Here is a 23,667-nt window from a genome sequence, read left to right as displayed (position 1 = left end):
ATAATCCTCCTTTAAAAAAAGAAATGGGTATCACACTATCAATAAATAACAGAGATATTCTAGAGAGAGAAAGTGCTGTGGGGGTCAAGTTAATGAGGCGCGAGTGAAAACAACGTCAACCCACATCGCGTTTTACTCCATATAAAAGAAAAAGATAATCCTCTCGAAAAAGAAATGGGTATCACACTATCACAGTATCACTAAATAAGGCATAAATTCTAGAGAGAGAAAGTGCTGTTTGGGGGGAGGGCCAAGTTAATGAGGGTGAGCAAGGGATGATCGCGGGTAGGTGGGAAGAACTGATGAAGCAGAAGGAAGAGGAAGGGGAAGATGAGGAGGAAGGTAGGAGGAGAGGTGAAGACCCCTGCCTGCATCACGTGGCTGCCGCCCTCTCCTTCTCATTTAAAGCTGTTGAACCATTCAACCCACCCATCTCCCTCCTCCTCCTCCTCCTCTTCTTTCTCTCTCTCTCTCTCTCTCTCTCTCTCTCTCTCTCTCTCTCTCTCTCTCTCTATCTATCTATCTCTATCTCCTCCTCTTCTCCTGAACCCACCTCGTCTTCTCTCTTCTCGTATGATAGAGAGAGAGAGCTAAGCAAGGAGAGAATCCATGGGAGAGATGTGGAGGATCAACGGATCAACGGACAGGATTTCTCCGGTGAGGCATCCGGCCGCATTGCCGGAGGTGGACGAGTTCTGCAGGGCTTTGGGTGGGAAATCGCCGATTCACAGCATCTTGATCGCCAATAATGGAATGGCTGCGGTGAAGTTCATACGGAGTATTCGGACTTGGGCTTATGAAACGTTTGGCACGGAGAAGGCGATTCTTTTGATCGCCATGGCCACGCCGGAAGATATGCGGATCAACGCCGAGCACATCAGGATTGCTGATCAGTTCGTCGAGGTTCCTGGGGGGACGAACAACAATAATTATGCTAATGTTCAGCTAATTGTCGAGGTGGGTAGCTCCAACATCTCGTCTTTTATTTTGACTTTGAGTTGAATTTGTTGATGGAGTTGAGCATCATCAAGATCTCATTTTTTTATCGTCTTGAGGCATGGGTTGTAGTATTTGATTTAAGTTGAATTTGTCGATGGAGTTGAGCATCACCAAGATCTCAGTTTTTTGTCTTCTTGAGGCGTGGGCTATAGTATTTGATTTAAGTTGAATTTGTCGATGGAGTTGAGCATCACCAAGATCTCATTTTTTTATCATCTCTTGTCGCGGGTTAAAATAAGACTTCAGTTGAAGTAGACAATGGAGTTGGGCAACAGCTAGATCTCATTTTTTTTATCATCTTGAGGATAGAAGTCTGATTATATTCAGATTAGATACTGGATAGAGGAGGGAAACACCAAGATGTCATATAGTTTTCATGTTAGGGAGTGAAATATGATTAGACCATCGATGGAGCTGGGAAATACCGCGATTTCATCTTTTTTATCATATCGCGGTGTGGGTTATGATCAGATTTAAAGTTATGATTATTGATGGCAGTGGCCAACGCCAAGATCTCATCATATTAACATATTGCGGTGTGGGTTATGATCAGATTTAAAGTTATGATTATTGATGGAGGTGGCCAACGCCAAGTTCTCATCATATTAACATATCGCGGCATGGTTTATGATAAGATTTAAAGTTAAGAGTGTCGATAGCAGTGAGTAAATCCAAGATCTCATCTTTTTATCATATCTTGCGGAGTGAACTGTGATTAGATTCAAAGTTAAGATTTTTGATGGAGGTGGACAACACCATGATCAAAATTTTATATTATCTTGCTGTGTGGACTGTGATTAAGTTAAGATTATTTTATTGATGGAGGCGGGCAATGCCAAGATCTTATATTTTTTCTCGTCTTGCGAAGTGAACTGTGTTTAAACTAAGATTAGATTATGGATGGAGGTGGAAAATTCCATGATCTCTTCTTTTTACCATAAGGTGTATCAAACTGTGATTAGATTAAATATTAGATCATCGATGTAGGTGATTTACACTAAGATCTCGTCTTTTTATCGTCTTGTAGCTCAATCTGTGATTAGATTAAAGATCAGACTGTCGATGTGGGTGGCTACTCCAATATTTCATTTTTCAATTTTGTTGCGCGAACTCTGTTTGGATTAAAGATTGGACTATAGATGGAGATGGAAACTCCAACATATCATCTTTAATCTTAAATATTGGATGGTCAATGGAGGTGGGCAACTCCAAGATTTCATTTTTTTCTCACTGCTTCTGGACTGAGCTGTGATTGTATTAGATTATCAATGAAGATCTAATTGCAGGTTGCAGAGATTACACGGGTTGCCGCAGTCTGGCCGGGTTGGGGCCATGCATCAGAGAATCCTGAGCTGCCAGACGCGCTTAATGCAAAAGGAATCATCTTTCTAGGACCTCCTGCTTCACCAATGGCAGCTCTGGGAGACAAGATCGGGTCTTCCCTCATTGCCCAGGCAGCAGGAGTGCCGACTCTCCCATGGAGCGGCTCCAAGGTGAGCTCTTTAATGCAATCGGCAGTGATTTTGATTGTTGATTGCCTTTTAAAAGTTGTGGATTCTTCGTCCCACAGGTCCAGATTCCCCCAGAAAGCTGCTTGGATTCAATCTCTGATGAGATATACCGCCAGGCTTGTGTTTCGACTACAGAGGAGGCGGTTGCTACATGCCTGGTTGTCGGGTATCCGGCCATGATCAAGGCCTCCTGGGGAGGCGGAGGCAAGGGAATAAGAAAGGTATGGAAATATTTATTCATGAAGTTTATTCTTGAATCTATCTTCTCCTTCTTTCCATTGAAAGTTAATCAAGTCTTTGACCATGAACACTTGGGAAAATCCAGGTTCATAACGATGATGAAGTCAGAGCGCTGTTCAAGCAAGTTCAAGGAGAAGTCCCTGGATCTCCAATATTCATCATGAAGGTTGCTTCGCAGGTAATGACGATCTCACTAGTTCTTTTGGAAAAACTGAAAATTTTGGATCATCGGGTGGGGAAAAATAGAATTTTGATCTTACCCATTACATTATTCTCAATCCAGAGCCGACATCTAGAGGTGCAGCTGCTGTGCGATCAGCATGGAAACGTCGCGGCGCTGCACAGCCGCGACTGCAGTGTCCAAAGGCGTCATCAGAAGGTGGATAACTCTCTAATCTGCTGCTCTTCCTCCCTAGTTTTGGCTGGTGGTTCTGGATGATGACGTGAAGGATTCCCATTGGAACAGATCATCGAAGAGGGCCCAATTACAATCGCCCCAGCCGAAACTGTGAAAGAGTTGGAGCAAGGAGCAAGAAGGCTGGCCAAGTGTGTTGGGTATGTCGGCGTTGCGACTGTTGAGTACCTGTACAGCATGGACACTGGCGAGTACTATTTCCTTGAGCTCAACCCTCGCCTGCAGGTGGGTTTCTTCTTTTATTGATCCAACTTCTGGGTGTTTTCTTTCTCACTCTCCTTTCTCTGCCCTTTCTCTATATCCCTCTCTTTCTCTTCTCTGTCTATATCCTCTCTCTATCTCTCTGACCCTGCCTGTCTCTCTCACACTCTCTCCCTCTCTATCTCTTTCTCTCTCTCTCTCTCTTCTCTCTCTCTTCTATCTCTCTCTCTGACCCTGTTTGTCTCTCTCTCTTCTATCTCTCTCTCTGACCCTGTTTGTCTCTCACTCTTCTATCTCTCTCTCTGACCCTGTTTGTCTCTCTCTCTCTGTCGTCTGTTTATCTCTTACTCTCTCTCTGTCCTTTTTTCTATCTCTCTCACTCTGTCTCTGTCCTCTGTCTGTCTTCTCTCTGTCTCTCTCTCTCTCTCTGTGACCCTGTCTGTCTCTCTCTTTCTCACTCTCTCTCGTCCTAAGTCTGTCTTCTCTCTGTCTCTCACACTCTGACCTGTCCGTCTCTCTCTCACTCGCTCTCTCTCTCTCTCACTCTCATTCTATTTGTCTGTCTTTCCCTCTTTCTCTGTCTTTCTTCTCTCTCAAAAAAACCTCCGCCTATCCTTTCTTCCTCTAAAATTGCACTCTTTTCCTTCCACATCTTAAAATGGGTAATGCTGGACTATTTTTGTAAATTATTGTCTCCCAGGTCGAGCACCCTGTCACAGAATGGATTGCTGAGATTAATCTGCCGGCAGCTCAAGTTTCAGTGGGCATGGGGATCCCACTTTGGAAGATCCCAGGTATCATCTACAGTCGGAAATTATTGTTCTTATGGATTATTCGCTGCTTGTTCTTTAATTACTTTTCTTGACATCAGAGATCAGACGGTTCTACGGAATGGATAACGGGGGGGGATATGATGCATGGAGGAATTTATCGCCTCTTGCAACACCGTTTGATTTTGATCAAGCAGTGTCTGTGAAGCCAAAGGGCCACTGTGTCGCCGTGAGGGTGACGAGTGAAGACCCAGATGATGGGTTTAAGCCCACCAGTGGAAAAGTACAGGTGGGAGCATCAATTTCCCCTCTATGTTGAGCTTTTATTCATTCGTTCATTTATTTATTTATTCTTTTTCAGGAACTAAACTTCAAGAGCAAGCCCAACGTATGGGCCTACTTCTCTGTTAAGGTATTGCATAAATATTTATAATCTTATTATGATAAATAATAGCATATTAATTTGACTTTCATGTTGTGCTTTCAGTCGGGAGGTGGCATTCATGAGTTCTCAGACTCTCAATTTGGTGGGAATCCTGGCCAAAACAAAACTTTATTTGACATTTTTGGAGTCATAACTCTGAAGTTTCAAAAAAACTTAATCAGGTCATGTTTTCGCATTTGGGGAATCAAGAGCGCTTGCAATAGCCAATATGGTATTGGGACTGAAGGAGATTCAAATTAGAGGAGAAATCCGTACAAACGTTGATTACACTGTAGATCTCTTGCATGTAAGCGCCAGACATTTGTTTATCAAATTTTTTATTCTTTCTTTATTACAACAAATTGATTGAATTAATTTCTTTATGATCAGGCCTCCGAGTACAGAGAAAATAAGATACACACAGGGTGGCTGGACAGCAGGATTGCGATGCGCGTTAGAGCAGAGAGGCCTCCCTGGTACCTGTCAGTTGTTGGAGGCGCCCTCTACGTATGAGAAAATATTTCCTTAAAAATTAGTATTGAATTAAAATGTCGAAAATATTATTTTTTTTTGATTTTGCATATGTTATTTTTTCGTTCAGAAAGCATCAACTAGGAGTGCAGCTATGGTCTCTGATTATATTGGCTATTTACAGAAGGGTCAAATCCCACCAAAGGTATGTTTAATACGCGTATTTTAGATGTTCTACTTTTTCCCCTGAAATTTAAGTGGAAAATTTTTCTATGCAGCATTTATCGCTCATCAATTCCCAAGAGTCCTTGAACATTGAGGGTAGCAAATACACGGTAAATAGTTTTAATCTCTATGAAAGATGTTTATCATTTGAGGCTCACATCCAGGCTGAAAAATTACCCAGATTGACTTGGTGAGAGGTGGCCACCGCAGCTATAAACTGAAAATGAATGGGTCGGAGGTTGAAGCTGAAATTCATACCCTGCGTGATGGTGGCCTCTTGATGCAGGCAAGCATAATCCTCTTCTAATTTTAATAGTTCATGAATCTTCATAAAGTTTTAAATCCTAAAATTTTGTGAAAATACTCTGATTGCGATTTGAGTCTTGGGTCTGTCTTTACAGCTGGATGGGAATAGCCATGTGATTTATGCAGAAGAGGAGGCTTCAGGAACTCGCCTTCTTATCAATGGAAGGACATGCCTGTTAGAGGTAAGAGATTCTGCGATCTGATTGGTTGAGTTATTTGCTGAGGAATAAGACTCATATATTTGTTGGCACAGAATGATCACGATCCATCCAAGTTGAAGGCTGAGACGCCATGCAAGCTTCTTCGCTACCTCGTTCCTGATGGTAGCCGCGTTGATGCCGACACCGCCTATGCCGAGGTTGAAGTAATGAAGATGTGCATGCCGCTTCTGTCACCGGCATCGGGCATCATCCACATTGTCATGCCGGAGGGCCAGGCAATGCAGGTGAGTTCCATTCTTCTTGCGCAAATTCTGAATCCCTTATTTCAAAACCCGAAACCTTAAATCAGGTTCTCTTTTCTCGGTTTTCTTTAGGCTGGAGATTTGGTCGGGAGGCTGGATTTGGATGATTTATCTGCAGTAAAAAAAGCAGAGCCATACACAGGATCATTTCCGCCTATGGGGATGCCGACAGCAGTGTCTGGCAAAATTCATCAGCGATTCAGCGCGAGCTTGAACGCGGCGCGCATGATCTTGGCTGGCTACGAGCATGATATTGAGGAGGTGTGTTCCGCAGTAATTGGAGAAATTTTTACAGTATATTTTGCCTAAATCTGAAGGGTCAAATCTGTATTTGTAAACAATTTAATCAAATATCTGCTTTCTGGCTGTTTCTTTCCAGGTGGTGAGAGATTTGCTGAGCTCTCTAGACAGTCCAGAGCTCCCATTCTTGCAATGGCAGGAGAGCATGTCCGTGCTTGCTACGCGGCTTCCTAAAGAACTCAGAAACGATGTATGCCGGTTCTTCCTTCACCATCATATCTCTGAAGAAAGAAATCTCGTCATTTCTGAAAATGTTTCATCTGCCTGAATTTCCAGCTGGACACCAAATACCGAGAATTTGAAGCAAACTCTGTCTTCCTAGCGAATATTGATTTCCCCTCCAAGCTGCTGAAGGGTGTTCTCGAGGTCAGCAACTGCACTTTCCTGTTTATCCAGCAGTATTATCCTCTCCACATTTTGTTTCTGAGCTCGATCTCGGTTCCTGTTCTTCAGACGCACCTCACAACCTGCCCTGAGAAGGAGAAACCAACGCAAGAGAGGCTCATTGAGCCGCTTCTCAGCCTGGTGAAATCCTACGATGGGGGGCGAGAGAGCCACGCGCATATCATCATTCAATCTCTCTTTGAGGAGTACCTCTCCGTTGAAGAACTGTTCAACGAGACAATCCAGGTGCGAAAAAAAGCACAATCTTCCTGCTGGAACCTTATTTCATGATATATATTCCCTTGCTCCTCAGGCCGACGTGATTGAACGGCTGCGACAGCATTACAAGAAGGATCTCCAGAGAGTGGTGGATATAGTGATCTCTCACCAGGCAAGCTTCCTCTATCATTTGTGCTAAAAGCCATATCTGGTAGAAAGGCCACTGCTTTTTCTCTTGAACTGTTCTTAGCTGGGTGTTGACTTCAACATTCCTCCTTAAAACCTTTCATTAGGCCAAGTGTGGTTTGCCTAGGATTGGAATCTCAACCTGGTTCTGATACCATGTTAAGATTCAAACGTAACCATTGTGCTAAAAGCTATAGATGATAGAAAGAGCACCACTTTTTTCTCTTTAACTGTTCTTGTCAGGGTGTTGACTTCAACGTCATCTCCCCCAACAATCCAAATCAAAGCTCTGCTATCATGGTTACCCTCAGCACTTGATATTTCATTCTTGATTGATAGGGGGTAAGAAACAAGAACAAGCTGATACTTCGGCTGATGGAGGCCTTGGTGTACCCCAACCCAGCGGCTTACAGAGAGCAGTTGATACGATTCTCCGCCTTCAGCCACCCGAGCTACTCCGAGGTTGGTTATCCAAGGGGAAATTTTACCTTAATCAGACAAATTGCATCATTCCAGAGTTGCTGATCATCGATCCACATTCAGTTGGCACTGAAGGCGAGCCAGCTGCTGGAGCAGACAAAGCTGAGCGAGCTCCGGGTGTACATTGCCCGGCACCTGTCCGAGCTGGAGATGTTTACAGAGGATGGGGAGAGCATCTGCACACCAAGGCGTAGGAACGCCATGGAAGAGAGGATGGAGGACCTCATCGGTGCCCCCCTCGCCGTGGAAGATGCCCTTGTTGCCCTCTTCGACCACAGTGATCACACTCTCCAGCGCCGGGTCGTTGAGACCTACATCCGCAGGCTCTACCAGGTCCAACCCTCACCTCTCTTTCTCTCTCTCTAGTCATGACACTCTCTCTCTTCATCTCTTTCTGTCTTTCAGTTTTTCTGTCCTTTCTCCAGTTCTATTTCTCAACTCTCTATGCCTTCCTCTCTAGTTCTCTTTCGTGTTCCCCAATCTCTCTCCAGTTCTCTTTCATGACTCTCTCTCTTCCTCCCTCTCTATTTCTCTCCAGTTCTCTTTCCCGTCTCTCTCTCACTATTTCTCTCCATTTCGCTTTCCCTTCTCTCTCTCTCTCTTCCCTCATCTCTTCGTCAGTTCTCTTTCCCGTCCCTCTCTCACTATTTCTCTCCATTTCGCTTTCCCTTCTCTCTCTCTCTCTCTTCCCTCATCTCTCTCTTCAGTTCTCTTTCCCTTCTCTCATCTCTCTCTTCAGTTCTCTTTCCCTTCTCTCTCTCTCTTCCCTCATCTCTCTCTTCAGTTCTCTTTCCCTTCTCTCTCTCTCTTCCCTCATCTCTCTCTTCAGTTCTCTTTCCCTTCTCTCTCTCTCTTCCCTCATCTCTCTCTTCAGTTCTCTTTCCCTTCTCTCTCTCTCTTCCCTCATCTCTCTCTTCAGTTCTCTTTCCCTTCTCTCTCTCTCTCTTCCCTCAGCTCTCTCTTCAGTTCTCTTTCCCTACTCTCTCTCTCTCTTCCTCATCTCTCTCTTCAGTTCTCTTTCCCTACTCTCTCTCTCTCTTCCCTCATCTCTCTCTTCAGTTCTCTTTCCCTTCTCTCTCTCTCTTCCCTCATCTCTCTCTTCAGTTCTCTTTCCCTTCTCTCTCTCTCTTCCCTCAGCTCTCTCTTCAGTTCTCTTTCCCTTCTCTCTCTCTCTCTTCCCTCATCTCTCTCTTCAGTTCTCTTTCCCTTCTCTCTCTCTCTCTTCCCTCATCTCTCTCTTCAGTTCTCTTTCCCTTCTCTCTCTCTCTCTTCCCTCATCTCTCTCTCTCTCTTCCCTCCTCTCTCTCTTCAGTTCTCTTTCCCTTCTCTCTCTCTCTCTTCCCTCCTCTCTCTCTTCCTTTCTCTTTCCCTTCTCTCTCTCTCTCCTCCCTCCTCTCTCTCCCTCTCTTCCCTCCTCTCTCTCTTCAGTTCTCTTTCCCTTCTCTCTCTCTCTCTTCCCTCATCTCTCTCTTCAGTTCTCTTTCCCGACTCTCTCTCGCTCTTCCCTCATCTCTCTCTTCAGTTCTCTTTCCCTTCTCTCTCTCTCTCTTCCCTCATCTCTCTCTTCAGTTCTCTTTCCCGACTCTCTCTCGCTCTTCCCTCATCTCTCTCTTCAGTTCTCTTTCCCGACTCTCTCCTTTCTCCCCATCTCTCTCTGTATGTATCTCTCCCTCTTTCTCTCTCCAAATCTCTCTTTTTTTCTAGACACATCGGTCTCTCCCTCTATACCCATCTCCCTCTTTCTCTCTAGACATCTGTCTCTCTTTCTCTCCACCCATCTCTCTCTTTCTCTCTACACATCTTTCTCTCTTTCTTTCTCTCCGCCCATCTCTCTGTCCTTCTCTCCCGCTCTTTCTCTCACTCTCTCTCCTCACATCTCTCTCTCTCACTCTCTCTTCCCATCTCTCTCTCTCTCTCTCTCTCTACAGTTCTCTTTGCCAGCTCTCCTCCCTCTCCCAAACTTGGTCTGAATTTCTTTCTCTTTGGCTCTCTATTCAGCCATACCTGGTCAAGGGGAGCGTGAGGATGCAGTGGCACCGGGCAGGGTTGATCGCATGGTGGGAGTTCTCGGAGGAGCACATCGAGCGTAGGAACAGCTCGGAGGACCCAAACTCTGCCACTGGAACTGTGGTGGAGAAGCATTGTGATAAAAGATGGGGTGCCATGGTTGTCATCAAATCTTTGCAGGTTCTCTCCGCCGCAATGGATGCTGCTCTGAAGGAAACAGCCACGATTGCCACAGACACAGATGCTTCTCCTGCTTTTCTGGGGAACATGCTGCATGTGGCCGTAGTCGGCTTCAACAACCCCATGAGCATGCTTCAGGACAGGTGGATTTTCTTATATTTTCAGAGATATTTCCTTTTCTCGTCAATTTTTGATAGCGGGTTGGCTGCACAGTGGAGACGAGGACCAGGCACAGGAGAGGGTTCACAAACTAGCTAAGGGACTGAGGGAGAAGACGCTATGTTCAAGCCTATGCGATGCAGGCGTGGGTATCATCAGCTGCATCATTCAGAGGGATGAAGGGCGAGCCCCCATGCGCCACTCCTTCCACTGGTTTCCAGAGCAGCTCCACTATGCAGAAGAGCCACAACTCCGCCACCTTGAACCTCCTCTCTCCACCTTCCTCGAACTCGTGCGTGCTCAATCTTCAGTTATAGACATCATCGTCATCATTCTTGGCATTATTGTCAACATGATGATCATTATTATCGTATTTCATCTTCCACATCATAACCAACATCGTCCGTAATATCACATCATTATCATTGTCATCTTCATTCTTGGCATTGTCATCAACATCATCACCATACTTAAATTATATAATCATTGCCACCATAATCTTCACTCTCTATCATTTAAGCATCACCATCGCTATAATCATGACAGTCATCACACTCTTGTTATTTTATTGTCTTCATCACTATAACCATTTCCAGGCTTATTATTTCATCATTATCATAACCAACCGGAATTCTACTCCATAGGCATCGCTGCTATTATTTTATCATCATCGTCGCCGTCATTGCAACCACCATTACCACAATTGCATTCATCTTCATGTCTATGAGCATCGTTTTCCAAATTATTTTGTCAGCATCTTCATCATGGTGGGTTTTGGCTTGGCTTTTTGTATTGGTGTTCAGGAGAAGCTGAAGGGGTACGGGAACCTGCAGTACACACCATCAAGAGACCGGCAATGGCATCTGTACTCGGTGCCAGATCCAAAGTCGCGCACGCAGAGGATGTTCCTGAGGACCCTGGTGCGGCAGCCAAGCACGCTGGATGGCTTCAACGTCGGCCAGGCTGTGGACAAGCAAGTCGCGGAGCTTTCCCTCTCTCTCTCTCTCTCCTTCACCTCCCTAAGCTTGCTGAGATCCTTAATGGCGGCGCTGGATGAGCTTGAGCTCCGCACCCACAATACCGTTACAAAGGCGGAGCATGCCCACATGTATCTCTGCATTCTACGCGAGCAGCACCTCTACGATCTCGACCCTCTTCTGGGGTGAGGGAGAAAAACCGCCATCTTTGATTAAATTTTGCGGTTGGCTTAATCGATAAGTTTTGTTTTCTTTTTCAGGGATGAGGAATTGGTGACAGGGAAGGAGGAGAAAATGGTGAGGATGATGTTGGAGGGGGTGGCAGCAAAGATACATGAGGCAGTGGGAGTGAGGATGCACCGGTTGGCCGTATGTGAGTGGGAGGTGAAGCTCTGGTTGGATACAGCAGGTATTGCGCGTGGCGCATGGCGCATAGTTGTCTCCAATGTCAGTGGTCACACCTTCACTGTCAACGTAAGTTCTACATTACCCTTTCACTCGTTTCAAAAAAATATATATTACCCTTTCACAGTACCCGTTTATTTTAGGATAGTTTGAAAGTATAGATGATGATGGAGAGAGAAAAGGTTTGGGTGGAGAAGTGAAGTTGAAAGATGCAAGGATGATAGGGAGAGAATCTAGATGATATAGTGAGTGGGAAGCTACTTGGATGATAGTGAGGGACACGAGATGATGTATATTTATAGGAGGGGGGAGATTCAGGGATGATTAGAGAGACATTAGATGATAGATATTGGGAAGTATATGGATGATATAGAGAGACACGATTTAATAGGTTGAGCTTGTAAATTCATGGATAAAAATAGACGGACACTGGATGATAGATGGGGGGATAGATCCATGAATGAGAGAGAGATAGAGACGTTGGATGATAGATAGAGAGAGATTCATGGACAATATAGAGATATTGGATGATGGATTCAGGGGGTGAGATTCATGGATGGTGAAAGACATTGGATGATGATTGAAGATAAGGGAGACTCATGGATGGTATAGAGACACTATACTGATAGATGGAGAGGTTAGATTCATGGATGATATAGAGAGACATTAGATGATAGATAAAGGGGAGATTCATGGATAATATAGAGAGAAACTCGATGATAGATAGATGAAAGGGAGATTCATGGATAATAGAGAGAGCTACTGGATGATATAGAGAGACACTGGATGAAATATAGATGAAGCTGAGATTCATGGATGATATAGAGTGACACTGGATGACAATTGAAGAGATACAGGTATGAAGAATTACAAGCCAAATGTGACGAGAGAGAAGATGTGCTCACTGATGGGGGCTGCGATAAGAGGGATAGAGATATTAGCAGTTGTATTGATGGGAAAATACAAGAGCTAAGCGGGAATATTCATGGTGTGAAACAGCAATCGAGAGAGATAGAAAGATCTAAAAGAAGGAAATAAGGAGAGTCATATGGCTTGATGGGGAGATCAAACGGATGGAAATAATGGATAGGAAAGATATATTTGGATGAAGATTGGATGACGGAGGAGAGGTACTATGGGACTATGATAGAAGTACTTCCTTGATCTAAATCTGTGACAATGAAGAACCGAGACAACACTGATAATGAATTTCAAAATACAATAGTGGATCAATGTTCTGAACGATCACAGTCAAGAAAGGAGAGACAGGAAGAGAGAATTATCCAATTACAAGATTAGCCTGGGAATCTTGATGTAGAATCTCCAATTCTGGCCACAAAATTGCCCAGCCACTTGTGGCCAAGATTAGTCAGGCACATCCGCTTGCGTCAATCAGACAGGGAACTACCCGAATTCTTGAATATCTCGAAAGCTCCTTCCAGGATAGTATTTTCTTGGCTCTCAGCAAAAGCCCGTTTATATGCATGTGCCGCAGCCAGCCTATCATGTCGGATTTTTTCATTTGAAAGGTTCTATACTAAAGAACCTATTAGATTAGTTGCTATGTTAACTAAGAAAGAGAAAAACATAGGCTGAGAGAGATATACTTGTGTAAGATAGTTGATGAGATGATAGAGAATTTCATACATGTAGTAGAGAGAGAGAGGAAGATTGATTAGTAGAGAGAGAATGACTGGGATTATGTTTTTGGCAGGTTTACAGAGAGGTAGAGGATGGGAAAAGTCATCAGATGGTGTATCATTCAGTGTCTACCCCGCCAGGAAATCTGCATGGAATATTGCTGTCGGCGCAATATCAGCCCCTCTCCATCATCAATCACAAGCGACTCTCTGCAAGGCGCAGCGGCACCACCTACTGCTACGACTTCCCCTTGGTTAGTACCCTCCATAAACCCTTGTCCTCTTCCTCTTCCCTTGCACCCTCTCATGTTCCCCTTGTTTCAGAGACAAATGGTGATCTGTCATCCATCCTATCCCTTGCTGTCATCAGTCATCCGTCCCAACTGATGAACAGAAAACAGAACAAAAGCCTTCATGCCTCACATTTTGTCATCAGATGCTGTTGATTTACTCTAGATTTACAACATTTCTGTCTGTTCTGTCATTCGTCCACTCAGTCGGATGGAAACAAAATTCAGACTCTGGGACGGATGACAGACCAAAATGATGTTCTGTTCCATCCGTTCCATCCATCTTGTTCCGTCTTCCATCGTCCATATTCCCCATGCAGCCATATATCTTCGCGTTATGAGAGACCTTTTTTGTTTATCCCACACTTTTAAACCCTAATACTTGCATTTTCAAGAACTCATAATTCTTAAACTCTCGCTGTCATCTAAGATTTATGCACGGAATGAAAAAACCTAGACCTCGCATTTCCCATCCAGTCATCTACGATCTACACTGGTAATAAATACTAGTCGACACATTTCTCATGTTGTCATCTATGCAGTCTAAATATTAGTCCTCATATTTCCCATGCTGTAATCTATGATCTAGTCATGTAACCCCTAATTCTCACCCTTACATATGCTAGCAAGCCCTCATCTTCATATGATCAGTTCTGCAGCCCCTTGTGCATGGACACAGATGACATGCTTGTGATCCTCTCTGAAACCATAACCTGACATGCTATTCTACAGGCTTTCCAGACAGCGCTGAAGAAGATCTGGGCTTCGTCTGTGGAGGACACTAACAATATCCCGGGTGACGATGATCTTCTCAAGGTCACAGAGCTGGTCTTCGCTGAGGGGAAGGCGGGTTGGGGTGCACCGGTGGTGCCAGCGCCCGACCGTCCTCCGGGATCCAACAACCTGGGCATGGTGGCCTGGATGATAACCATGCTGACGCCAGAATTTCCTGCTGGAAGAACGATAATCGTTATCTGCAACGACGTCACCTTCCGCGCTGGCTCCTTCGGCCCCTGGGAGGACGCCTTCTTCCAGTCTGTCACCAACCTTGCCTGCGACCGCAAACTCCCCCTCATCTATCTGGCAGCCAACTCCGGCGCCCGAATTGGCGCGGCAGAAGAAGTTAAGTCCCGCTTCCAAGTGGCCTGGTCGGACAAGTCATCTCCAGAGAGAGGCTTCCAATACATCTACCTCACCCCAGAGGACTTTGCTGCCATTGGATCCTCTGTCAACGCCCGCCAGCTCACCCTTCCCTCCGGAGAAACCCGCTATGTCGTCGACACTATCATCGGCAAAGATGATGACCTTGGGGTGGAGAACCTCTCAGGCAGTGGCGCCATCGCCGGAGCTTACTCCAGAGCTTACAAAGAGACCTTCACACTAACCTATGTTTCAGGGAGAACGGTTGGCATTGGTGCTTATCTCGCCAGGCTGGGCATGCGTTGTATCCAGCGAGTGGACCAGCCAATCATCCTCACCGGCTTCTCAGCCCTTAACAAACTACTGGGTCGTGAGGTCTACAGCTCCCACATGCAGCTCGGCGGTCCCAAGGTCATGGCCACCAACGGCGTCGTCCACCTCACTGTGGCTGACGATCTCGAAGGGGTATCAGCCATCCTCCGCTGGCTGAGCTTTGTTGGTGAAGGCAAACAACACTGCCACCCACCAGCAGATCCCCCAGAAAGGCCGGTGGAGTACTGCCCGGAGAACAGCTGTGATCCTAGGGCGGCCATTGGCGCCATCTTCGACAGAGGGTCCTTCATTGAAACTTTAGAAGGCTGGGCGAAGACAGTGGTAACAGGCCGGGCCAAGCTCGGTGGGATAGCTGTCGGGGTGGTGGCAGTGGAGACACAGACGGTCATGCAGGTCATCCCTGCCGACCCGGGTCAGCTGGACTCCCACGAGCGAGTCGTCCCACAGGCGGGTCAGGTCTGGTTCCCCGACTCAGCCACTAAGACGGCACAAGCAATCATGGACTTCAACAGGGAGCAGTTGCCGCTGTTCGTGCTGGCAAATTGGAGAGGGTTCTCCGGTGGTCAGAGGGATCTCTTCGAGGGGATCTTGCAGGCAGGGTCAACCATTGTGGAGAATCTAAGGAGCTACGAGAACCCGGTGTTTGTGTACATACCCATGGCTGGGGAACTCAGAGGCGGCGCGTGGGTGGTGGTAGATAGCAGGATCAACCCGGAGCAGATCGAAATGTATGCTGAGAAGACAGCCAAGGGCAATGTGCTGGAGCCAGAGGGGATGATAGAGATCAAATTCAGAGCCAGGGAGATGGCAGAGTGCATGGGAAGGTTAGACGGGGAGATGGCGAGGTTGAAGGCAGAGCTCCGGCGGGCCGAGATGGGCGGCGCTGCTGCAGAGGCAGCCGGGATACGGCGACGGATGCGGGAGCGGGAGAAGAAGCTGGCACCAGTGTACACCCAGGTGGCTACTAAGTTTGCCGAGCTGCATGATACATCGTTCAGGATGAAGGCCAAGGGGGTGGTGAAGGAGGTGGTCGAGTGGCGGCATTGCCGGGGGTTCTTCTACAAGAGATTGAGGAGGAGAGTGGCGGAGGCGGAACTGGGGAGGAAGGTGGTGGCAGCAGGCGGTGGGAAAGAGCGGGTTTCGGCTGGCTCAGCAAGGGAGATGATAAAGACATGGTTCATGGCGGCGAAGGCTGGTGCATGGGAAGATGATGAGGCATTCTTTACATGGAAGGAGAATTCTGGGAATTATGAGAAGCAGTTGGCAGATCTCAGGGTGAGGAATGCGATGATATGGCTTGTCGGGCTTTGTGACTCGCCGTCAAATCTTGAGGCCCTGCCTCATGGGCTTGCCGATCTCCTCGCTGAGGTACAAAACCCTAAACCCTGAACCCTTAACCTAATCACTGCATGATGATAATGATGATAATCAACTTCGGATGATTATTTGAACGGCCAGGTGGAGCCATCAGCTAAAGCCCGGCTGGTTGAGGAACTCAAGAAGGCGATTGGTTGACCAAGAACAAACCCTCAATGATAAGGAACGGGTTTTTAACTCTCTTATGATTTCACTGTCAGTCTTGCTAGTTACATTGATGGGTAATTCCAGATAATAATTTAGTAAAGTGTTCGCAAATGCTGGATGGCGATGAACTTGTTTCCAACTCTTGTACCACGACTTTTTTTAGACATCATAATCAATATCGTCAATCGCATGGATCATTTAAAGAATAAACTTGTTTGACCATGAGAAAGAATAGATTTTTATTCCACCCCTAGATCACAACTTTGTTCTGGTAATTAGTATAATTAACCCTGATTTGTTGCAAGTGCTCTGCAAAATCTTAACTATGGCAAATGACAGATATCCCGAATCTCTTAGATAAGACCTTTATCCTCCCTAACATCATAATCAATCTACTTAATTTCATCGATAAGGAACCTCACGAAAGTTAGACAACAATAATGAAAGGATTTTTGTTAACCCTAAGATCAAAACTTTCCCTTCTCTGACATCGTAATCAATCTGCATAATTTCAATGATAAATATTCCCCGAAACATAAGTGAAGTGACTGTAAATCCTAGACTACAATAAAGAACTGGCATTCAACTCTCTCTTCACAACTTTCCCAGACTGTACAGTGTTTTCAGTCTTCCAAACTTAAACGATGGTTAATATTAGAAAATAATTTCATGTAGTGCCTGCAAAATCTGGACATCTTTGCTCTGGCATCATAATTCTTCTTGATTTCATCCAAAATTAACTTGACAACAAAAAAAGGAATTTTCAACTCTAAACTGATTAATTTCCTTGAAACTCCATGAACTCTGGACTGATTAATTTCACTGCCGACAGCTGCTCAATAGATTTCAGAAAGGTTACTTCATTAGAGAAACAATGGAGAATACAGAAGCCGTACAGAGGCAGACAGGGCTCACCTACATGACTAATATAAAGAGTAGAGGATGAAGACCCAAAACAAAACAACAGCAACAGAGCGGCCACCAAAGTTAAAACTGAAACCAATGCCAAATAAGATGAAAGGGATAGAATTTTAACTTTCCTCTTTTTCCTTGTTTTAGAGATGACTTATCCTTTGACTCAAGTGCCACTTAAGAAGAAGGTTTGGCTTCCTCCGCAGCAGGGGCAGCAGCTTCGGCGGCAGCTTCGAAAGTCTCGCCAGGGACGAGGTCGGGCACGTCGTCGTCCTCCTCCTGAGCCGCGGCGTCGGCTGCGCCACCGCCAGAAGCCTTCTTCTGGAAATGCTCTGCCAGCTTCCTCAGGTTTTCAAGGTTATCCGGGCCTGAGTGAACAAGAAATTTCAAACTTAGACGCTAACCAATTTAAATAATTAGGAAACTAAAATATGAGACTAGGAGCAGCAAAAATACCCAGCTGGTTGATAATACCAGGAAGCATCTCCTGAAGCTCTGGCACAAGAATCATTCATAATAGTTAGCGACTAAAACTAATAAATCCTTCGATGAACGTAAACCAAGATGGAAAAAGTTGCAAGTCAAAAAACCTTGATTCCTAACCGCTTCATTTATCTTCGGTTAAAAAGATAGGAAAATTAAATAGACCTATCCTAGGTTATCTACTACTATATATTAATCCATCTATTTGCTTCTTTATAAACACCAAACTTAGAACCCTAAACCCAATAGCCTAAACCCTCGGTTTATTAGATATCTTTCTGTTTCACAAAGCATGTGATCTGCAAAATTTATGATTCGTGTTGAAAACGGAGAAATGAATAAGATCTAATAAACGATGATCACAGATCTGGTACAGAGAAAATTAATCGGCCTAAAGAAAAACATGCTAAAAGACGAATTTCAACGAAATTAGGGTCAACTTAAATAGACGGAGAGAAGAATAGTACTCTTTGTTTGAGGTGATCCGCTGACTACCCAAGTGTTGGCAGCAATCGATGCTTGAACTGAACAGCAAAAATAAATTAGATACACTTCTAGTGACGCTTGGAATGCCATCTTATTTACCTTTAGGGTTTAGGAACTGGATGACGATATCGTCCTTGAAAATGTTGACCTCTTCGATAGAGGGAATAGTGTTGACTCCTATTCTTTTCAAGGTGCTCTGCAGCCTTTTGTCATCGGTTGTCGTCGTCTTGTGGACAGCCTTCTTCTTCCTAGAAATATCAATGAATACAGCATAATTATTCGTCGTAGACATCATAAGAGTGTTATACAAAAAGGATAAAACTAAACAGTTGAAGAGATAATTGAAGCAAAATGAGGGTACTTGGCAAAAGTCGTCCATCGAATAGATCGTTAAAATGATCTGTGAATAGAAAATACTAATAGCTGAGAGATGCAATTGAAGAATAAATTTAAAAACTCTTTAACTTTTAATTGTCATCGTAGGAAAACCTTTATTGGACATTTAAAAGATGCTAAGAAAAGCATCCGATTATTAAAAAGAGAGGTGATTTCAAGAAAGGTTAGAACCTTCGGACACTCCCTTTCCCACCAGTGCGAACAGAGCCGGCCATCTTCATAAGCTTATCCCGATTCATCTGCTCAAAAATTGAAAAATAAGAACAACAGCGTCTCAATAATAAAATATTACAATATGAGAACCCATAAATAACACAAACATAGAGAAAACAAATATCGGAATAATGACGCGCGAAATATACACTTATCAAACGATATATCAATGTTAGCAAGTAAAAAAAAAGAAAGATTTACGATAATACTCAGCGGCAATCAAACATTTGAGCCTCGCCGAATTACAATGAAGCTCAAAAAAAAATTTCAAGAAGAAAATAAGGAAGACCACCCGGAGACAGTGGTCAAAGTGAAGCTCAAAATTATAAGGCTTTCTTTCCAGATCAACAAATAATTTCTTCGGTGCTACACAAAAGGGGCCTGAATGTAACACTACACAAAAGACGGATTGTTTAACAAATAATTAAGTGAACTAAACAGTTAAGCGAGTTGTAAGTCGTGACAAAATCCAACAGCAAGAGGCTTTAATTATCTAGATACTAAACAGATTTTGAGAAAAACTATACACTATATATCCGAGAAAAACCCCAAGAGTAAAACGCTCACCTCGCAGAAAACCGCAAAAAATGAAATATGGGAAGCAAAACAACGAAGGTAAAGAATTTGAATATCTTCCAAGAGACATCAAATCCGAACGGCTAAAGAACCCCGTTCAAAAAACAAGCCCAAGGAACCGTATTTCTTATAAGGAAAAACCCCAAGAACCCAAATGATACCAGACCTAAAATCAATAGCTGGGACAACAAATTTGCCCAAAAATAGCATCAAGTAATCCCCAAAACCCATAAAAACCAGCTCATACCAGTGAAACCAGCTCTTCCGCAAAGAAAAAACCAAACTTTACAACCCTAAGCAACGAAATCTCTGATGGGCATCAAAAATAAAACGAACTTTGCAAGTCTAAACCATGTAACATCAGATGGGCATGCAGAACTGAAGAAATACTATCGATTTTCAAGAAGAACATCCCATAAAGATGAAAATATGGTGAAATTCGTAACCTTTTCTCCCTGTAACAGCCTCGGCGGCCGACTTCAGTAGCAGAAAAACTGGATGAGGGAAGAACTTAGCACAAGACAACGAACGAACGGCGGTAGAAGAAGGAAGACAATAAAAGCCCCAAAGCCCTAGGGGCATTTTCGTCATATCTCCCCATTTTATTGTTCCCCGATCGGATAAAATTCATAATTAAATATACATGTATATAAATATATGAATGGGAAGTTAGGGTGTCTAAAGCATTTAATAACTTTATCATTTGGCTATAATGATGAAATTTCTAAGAGGAAAATTGAAGTATTTTATGCTCTTTAATTAGAAATGTATAAACATATAAATTTATCAGGTTTGTGATGTTGTTGGGAATATATTTTTGTCTAGCAAGTGAGTAATTAGTTGTTGGTGTTGTAATTAGATGTCAACCATAGTCAATAATGTAAGAACAATGTAGAGTAAAAGTCAATTATAAAGGCAATTTGATTTCGTTTCTTGGAGATAACAAGTTGGTAATAACATTGACATTTCACTATGACAATGAAAAGATGGTATTAAAAATTGTATGCTTTAATTATGGAAGTTAATTTAAAATGAAAACGTTAGGCGGAATTGTTTGAATAATTAATAAGAGAAATGCATTTAAAAGAGAGGTCAACCACTGTTAGTATTAAATGACATTCAATATAGGTAAATAATAAGAATATAAATCTGATATTGGGTTGCTTGATAGAGCATGCCGTTTCAAAACTTATTGAAGATAATAACCCTGTCATTTGACTATCACAGTGAAATTTTCTTATTAAAAGTAATATTATATATCAGATTGGTAACATTTTAATTGGTAGTTATCTAAAGAAATGAATCACATTTAAGAGAGGTCGACCACAATAAATAGTGTACCGACAGAAATTACATTCCAATTATGTGAACAAATTGATATTAAACCAATCTAATCTTATCATTAACTACATCAATGAAATTTGTGATATTAAAATTCAAGATCTGTATGCCTTATTAATTGATCTGATCATCAGCTTTGTGGTATTTTACTTTTTGGAGTTAATTACAGATTATTTGACTAGTGAATAATTACTAAGGTACTTTGTAGAAAAATAATGAGTTTAATGAGAGATGTCAAACAAAAAAAGTATATCTTTAAATAATATTTGAAGCTCAAACGAGCAATGCAATTGTCCCTCTTCTTCACTTATTGGAGGAAAATGGATTATAATCACATTCTTTATTAAGATTATCAGCAATGTGAATAATCATATCAAGAGAAGTGAAATTATTAATTAGATTATGTCTCCATTATACATGGAACCATAGTGATCAATAAATTTTATTTCCACCATGTATCATAACAAATATGAAAACAATGATTAGTTAAAAAAAAACTTTCTCCTTTTAGTAATTCTATAACATAAACCCTGTTAAACACAACTGACTTTAAAAATATTTGTGGAAAGTTGTTTGCCTAATAATTCAACATCCACCCCTTCCTGCTTTGCCCACACATTCTAGTGTGAAAATTAAAAGTGGGGGTGTGTTTCAAAATAACATCCGCCAAAGAAAGTCTCAGATGGAAATTTTATTGTGATAAATTTATTGACAGAAAAGAACAAGCAAATGATTAAGTTTGATAAAGTCAACATCACAGTTTAGGATAAGTGTGTAATAAACTGAGAGTCACTTCTGCTTTTGATACCTCATCTTAGGGTTTTCCAACAGTGAATTTTTTTGTAACAAGACTCCTAAATTTATAATTTTATGAAGTATAATGCCTTCATATGTTAAGGAATATGAATACATAAAAAGATAACCATTTTGAATAGGACACCGCTACGTGGGCAACCGGTTGCCCCCATCGAATCTTGGGCAACCGGGACACGTGGAAAAAAAACTATGTGTCGGCCCAGGATTGGACCAACCGGTTGCCCAATTTTTTTTGGCGCACTTCTTTCGCGCTCTCTCTCTCGCCCATTTCATTTTACTATATTCTCTCTCTCTTCCCTGCGATTCTCCAGCCTCCAGAAAGCCCCGCCACCAGTCACCTCTGCTGTCGCCTTCTTCTCCAACACTGTCGAGGGCGACATCACTGTTGGCATCACCACTCCGGCATACGAAATCACCACTCCGGCATCACTGTAAGCTGATCCCTGCATACGAAAGCTTGCACGAGGCCGCTGCGAACATGCAGATCGAGGACAGATCCGAGTCTTTGGAATCGTTCTTGCGGTTGGAAGTGGAATTTTTCTCGATAAATTTGAGTCATTCTGTGGAGAGATTCCTCATCTTTGGGGTCTGCGCCTGGAAGACAAACAAAATCACACGTCGTTTGAGTAGTTCTGTGGATAAATTTGGGGTTTGCGGATAAATTTGGGGTTTGCGGTTGGAACTCGAGTTTCATTTACACCAAAAAGTAGTTCTGGTTAAAAATCAAAATCGATAAAACCAGAACTACTAAAATCACGGGTCATTCTGTGGATGAATTTGGGGTTTGCGGTTGGAACTCGAACGACCGCAAAATCACGAGTCATTCTGCGGATAAATTTCATTTACACCACAGAATGACCGCAAACCCCAAATTTCTCGATAAATTTGAGTAGTTCTGGTTTAAAATCAAAATCGAAGACAAACAAACCACGCGCCGTTTTACACCGTAATCGAAGAAATCCTTTGCTGCGCCAAAGTCACGAAATCACCGTAATCGAATGACCGCAGAACTACTCAAAATCACGAGTCATTCTGCGGATAAATTTCGTTTACACCACAGAATGACCAAACCCCAAATTTCTCGATAACTTTGAGTAGTTCTGGTTTAAAATCAAAATTGAAGACAAACAAACCACGCGGCGTTTTACACCATAATCGAAGAAATCCTTTGCTGCGCCAAAGTTCTGAAGACGAATTTGAGATTCAAATTTTCAAGGTTTGTCTCGTTCACCAGTCCGTAAAATAGTTGTTCAATATATTTATGGACACCGCTACGCGGAGGTTGTTTCGCCGGAGAATCGCCAGGGTTGTTTCGCTGGAGAATTGCCAAGCCTTGGAGAATCGCCGGACGAGCGTATTTTCGCCGGAGAAATGAAATAAACCATATTTTTTTGGAGTTCTTTTTCCACATGTCCCGGTTGCCCAAGATTCCTTTGGGGCAACCGGTTGCCCGCGTAGCAGGGTCGTTTTGAATATCACTATACCCAAAGAAAAATTGGACAAAGTAGTTGAGTTTTGAAATCAACATAACAAAGTTGAAAATAATCATTATTTTTAGATAATCGATAGTTTATGGGTATAATCATTCATCTCATGGTATTCATATTATGTGTTGTTTTCCTACAGTATTTAGCTTTACCAAAAACATATCGAAATAAAGTTTTGTGAGCAAATAAAAATATGAGGGAGATATAATAAGATTTATTAGTTTATTCATGATATAAAGAATTAAAAATATGTATTATTAGTCATGATATAAAAAATAAAAGGAGAATAAAATGGCTATCTTTGGGAGGGTCAACATCAAACAAGTTGAATCAACTAATACTTTGTCTTAATAAATCATAGCAATGTTTTCAGACTACCTCATTGCATGATGTAACGAAGGGGAGAGTGACTCAGGTTATTTATTAAATATCCACAAAGAAAATTAGTATTATCAGATAAGGGATAGTTTCTGTATACAATGAGTCATCTTACAGTTTTCAAACTTCGAAATTTTTTTTCTAAATATGTACACAATTTATAACTGACAAAGAACGCCTTGCAAGTTGCAAGAACATTGTAAGTATGCCAAGACAGAATCACATTGTTTAGTCATTGTCCACAAATAAAATGAAATGAAAATGGTTACATTTGAAATGTTAATTCAATAAAACTAAAATTAGAACCAAACATAAATAACAACATTAATT

The 23,667-nt window shown here is 42.9% G+C and overlaps 2 protein-coding genes across 2 annotated transcripts; one reads left to right on the top strand and one right to left on the bottom strand.

Annotated features, from left to right (window-relative positions):
* Positions 1-336: 336 nt before the first annotated feature.
* On the top strand, positions 337-16,459 carry LOC144714008 (acetyl-CoA carboxylase 1-like). Its single transcript, XM_078588743.1, has 32 exons — positions 337-354; positions 581-957; positions 2,286-2,492; positions 2,570-2,731; positions 2,836-2,928; positions 3,034-3,129; positions 3,217-3,390; positions 4,067-4,160; positions 4,238-4,425; positions 4,498-4,548; positions 4,624-4,663; positions 4,743-4,867; positions 4,951-5,067; positions 5,162-5,236; positions 5,310-5,366; positions 5,438-5,542; positions 5,658-5,744; positions 5,816-6,007; positions 6,098-6,286; positions 6,405-6,515; positions 6,602-6,691; positions 6,779-6,955; positions 7,023-7,100; positions 7,454-7,576; positions 7,658-7,927; positions 9,593-9,924; positions 9,995-10,232; positions 10,744-11,102; positions 11,178-11,391; positions 13,037-13,216; positions 13,985-16,093; positions 16,184-16,459. Exons 2-32 carry the CDS (start codon positions 610-612, stop codon positions 16,238-16,240), a joined length of 6,738 nt encoding a protein of 2,245 aa, XP_078444869.1. The 5' UTR covers positions 337-354; positions 581-609; the 3' UTR covers positions 16,241-16,459.
* A 634-nt stretch (positions 16,460-17,093) lies between these two features.
* Positions 17,094-19,899, bottom strand: LOC144714009 (basic transcription factor 3-like). The gene is made up of 6 exons (XM_078588744.1): positions 19,762-19,899; positions 18,698-18,765; positions 18,230-18,378; positions 18,112-18,168; positions 17,618-17,656; positions 17,094-17,529 (listed from the first exon to the last, which is right to left on the bottom strand). Exons 2-6 carry the CDS (start codon positions 18,763-18,765, stop codon positions 17,339-17,341), a joined length of 504 nt encoding a protein of 167 aa, XP_078444870.1. The 5' UTR covers positions 19,762-19,899; the 3' UTR covers positions 17,094-17,338.
* Between the last annotated feature and the right edge of the window lie 3,768 nt (positions 19,900-23,667).

Source organism: Wolffia australiana, chromosome 16 (assembly GCF_029677425.1).
Source record: "Wolffia australiana isolate 7733 chromosome 16, ASM2967742v1".
NCBI lineage: Eukaryota > Viridiplantae > Streptophyta > Magnoliopsida > Alismatales > Araceae > Wolffia > Wolffia australiana.
Note: the sequence above shows the minus strand (reverse complement) of the source record. Positions and strands in the feature narration are given on the sequence as shown.

What these genes read in the sequence shown, in the direction of transcription:
- LOC144714008 (XM_078588743.1), top strand. Translation starts at nt 610, where the DNA reads ATGGGAGAGATGTGGAGGATCAACGGATCAACGGACAGGATTTCTCCG. An exon ending in GAAGGACATGCCTGTTAGAG is followed by an intron (nt 5,745 to 5,815) that starts GTAAGAGATTCT and finishes TTGTTGGCACAG; the next exon opens with AATGATCACGATCCATCCAA. An exon ending in CGGAGGGCCAGGCAATGCAG is followed by an intron (nt 6,008 to 6,097) that starts GTGAGTTCCATT and finishes GGTTTTCTTTAG; the next exon opens with GCTGGAGATTTGGTCGGGAG.
- LOC144714009 (XM_078588744.1), bottom strand. Translation starts at nt 18,765, where the DNA reads ATGAATCGGGATAAGCTTATGAAGATGGCCGGCTCTGTTCGCACTGGT. An exon ending in GGGAAAGGGAGTGTCCGAAG is followed by an intron (nt 18,379 to 18,697) that starts GTTCTAACCTTT and finishes TGATATTTCTAG; the next exon opens with GAAGAAGAAGGCTGTCCACA. An exon ending in CCAGTTCCTAAACCCTAAAG is followed by an intron (nt 18,169 to 18,229) that starts GTAAATAAGATG and finishes TTTGCTGTTCAG; the next exon opens with TTCAAGCATCGATTGCTGCC.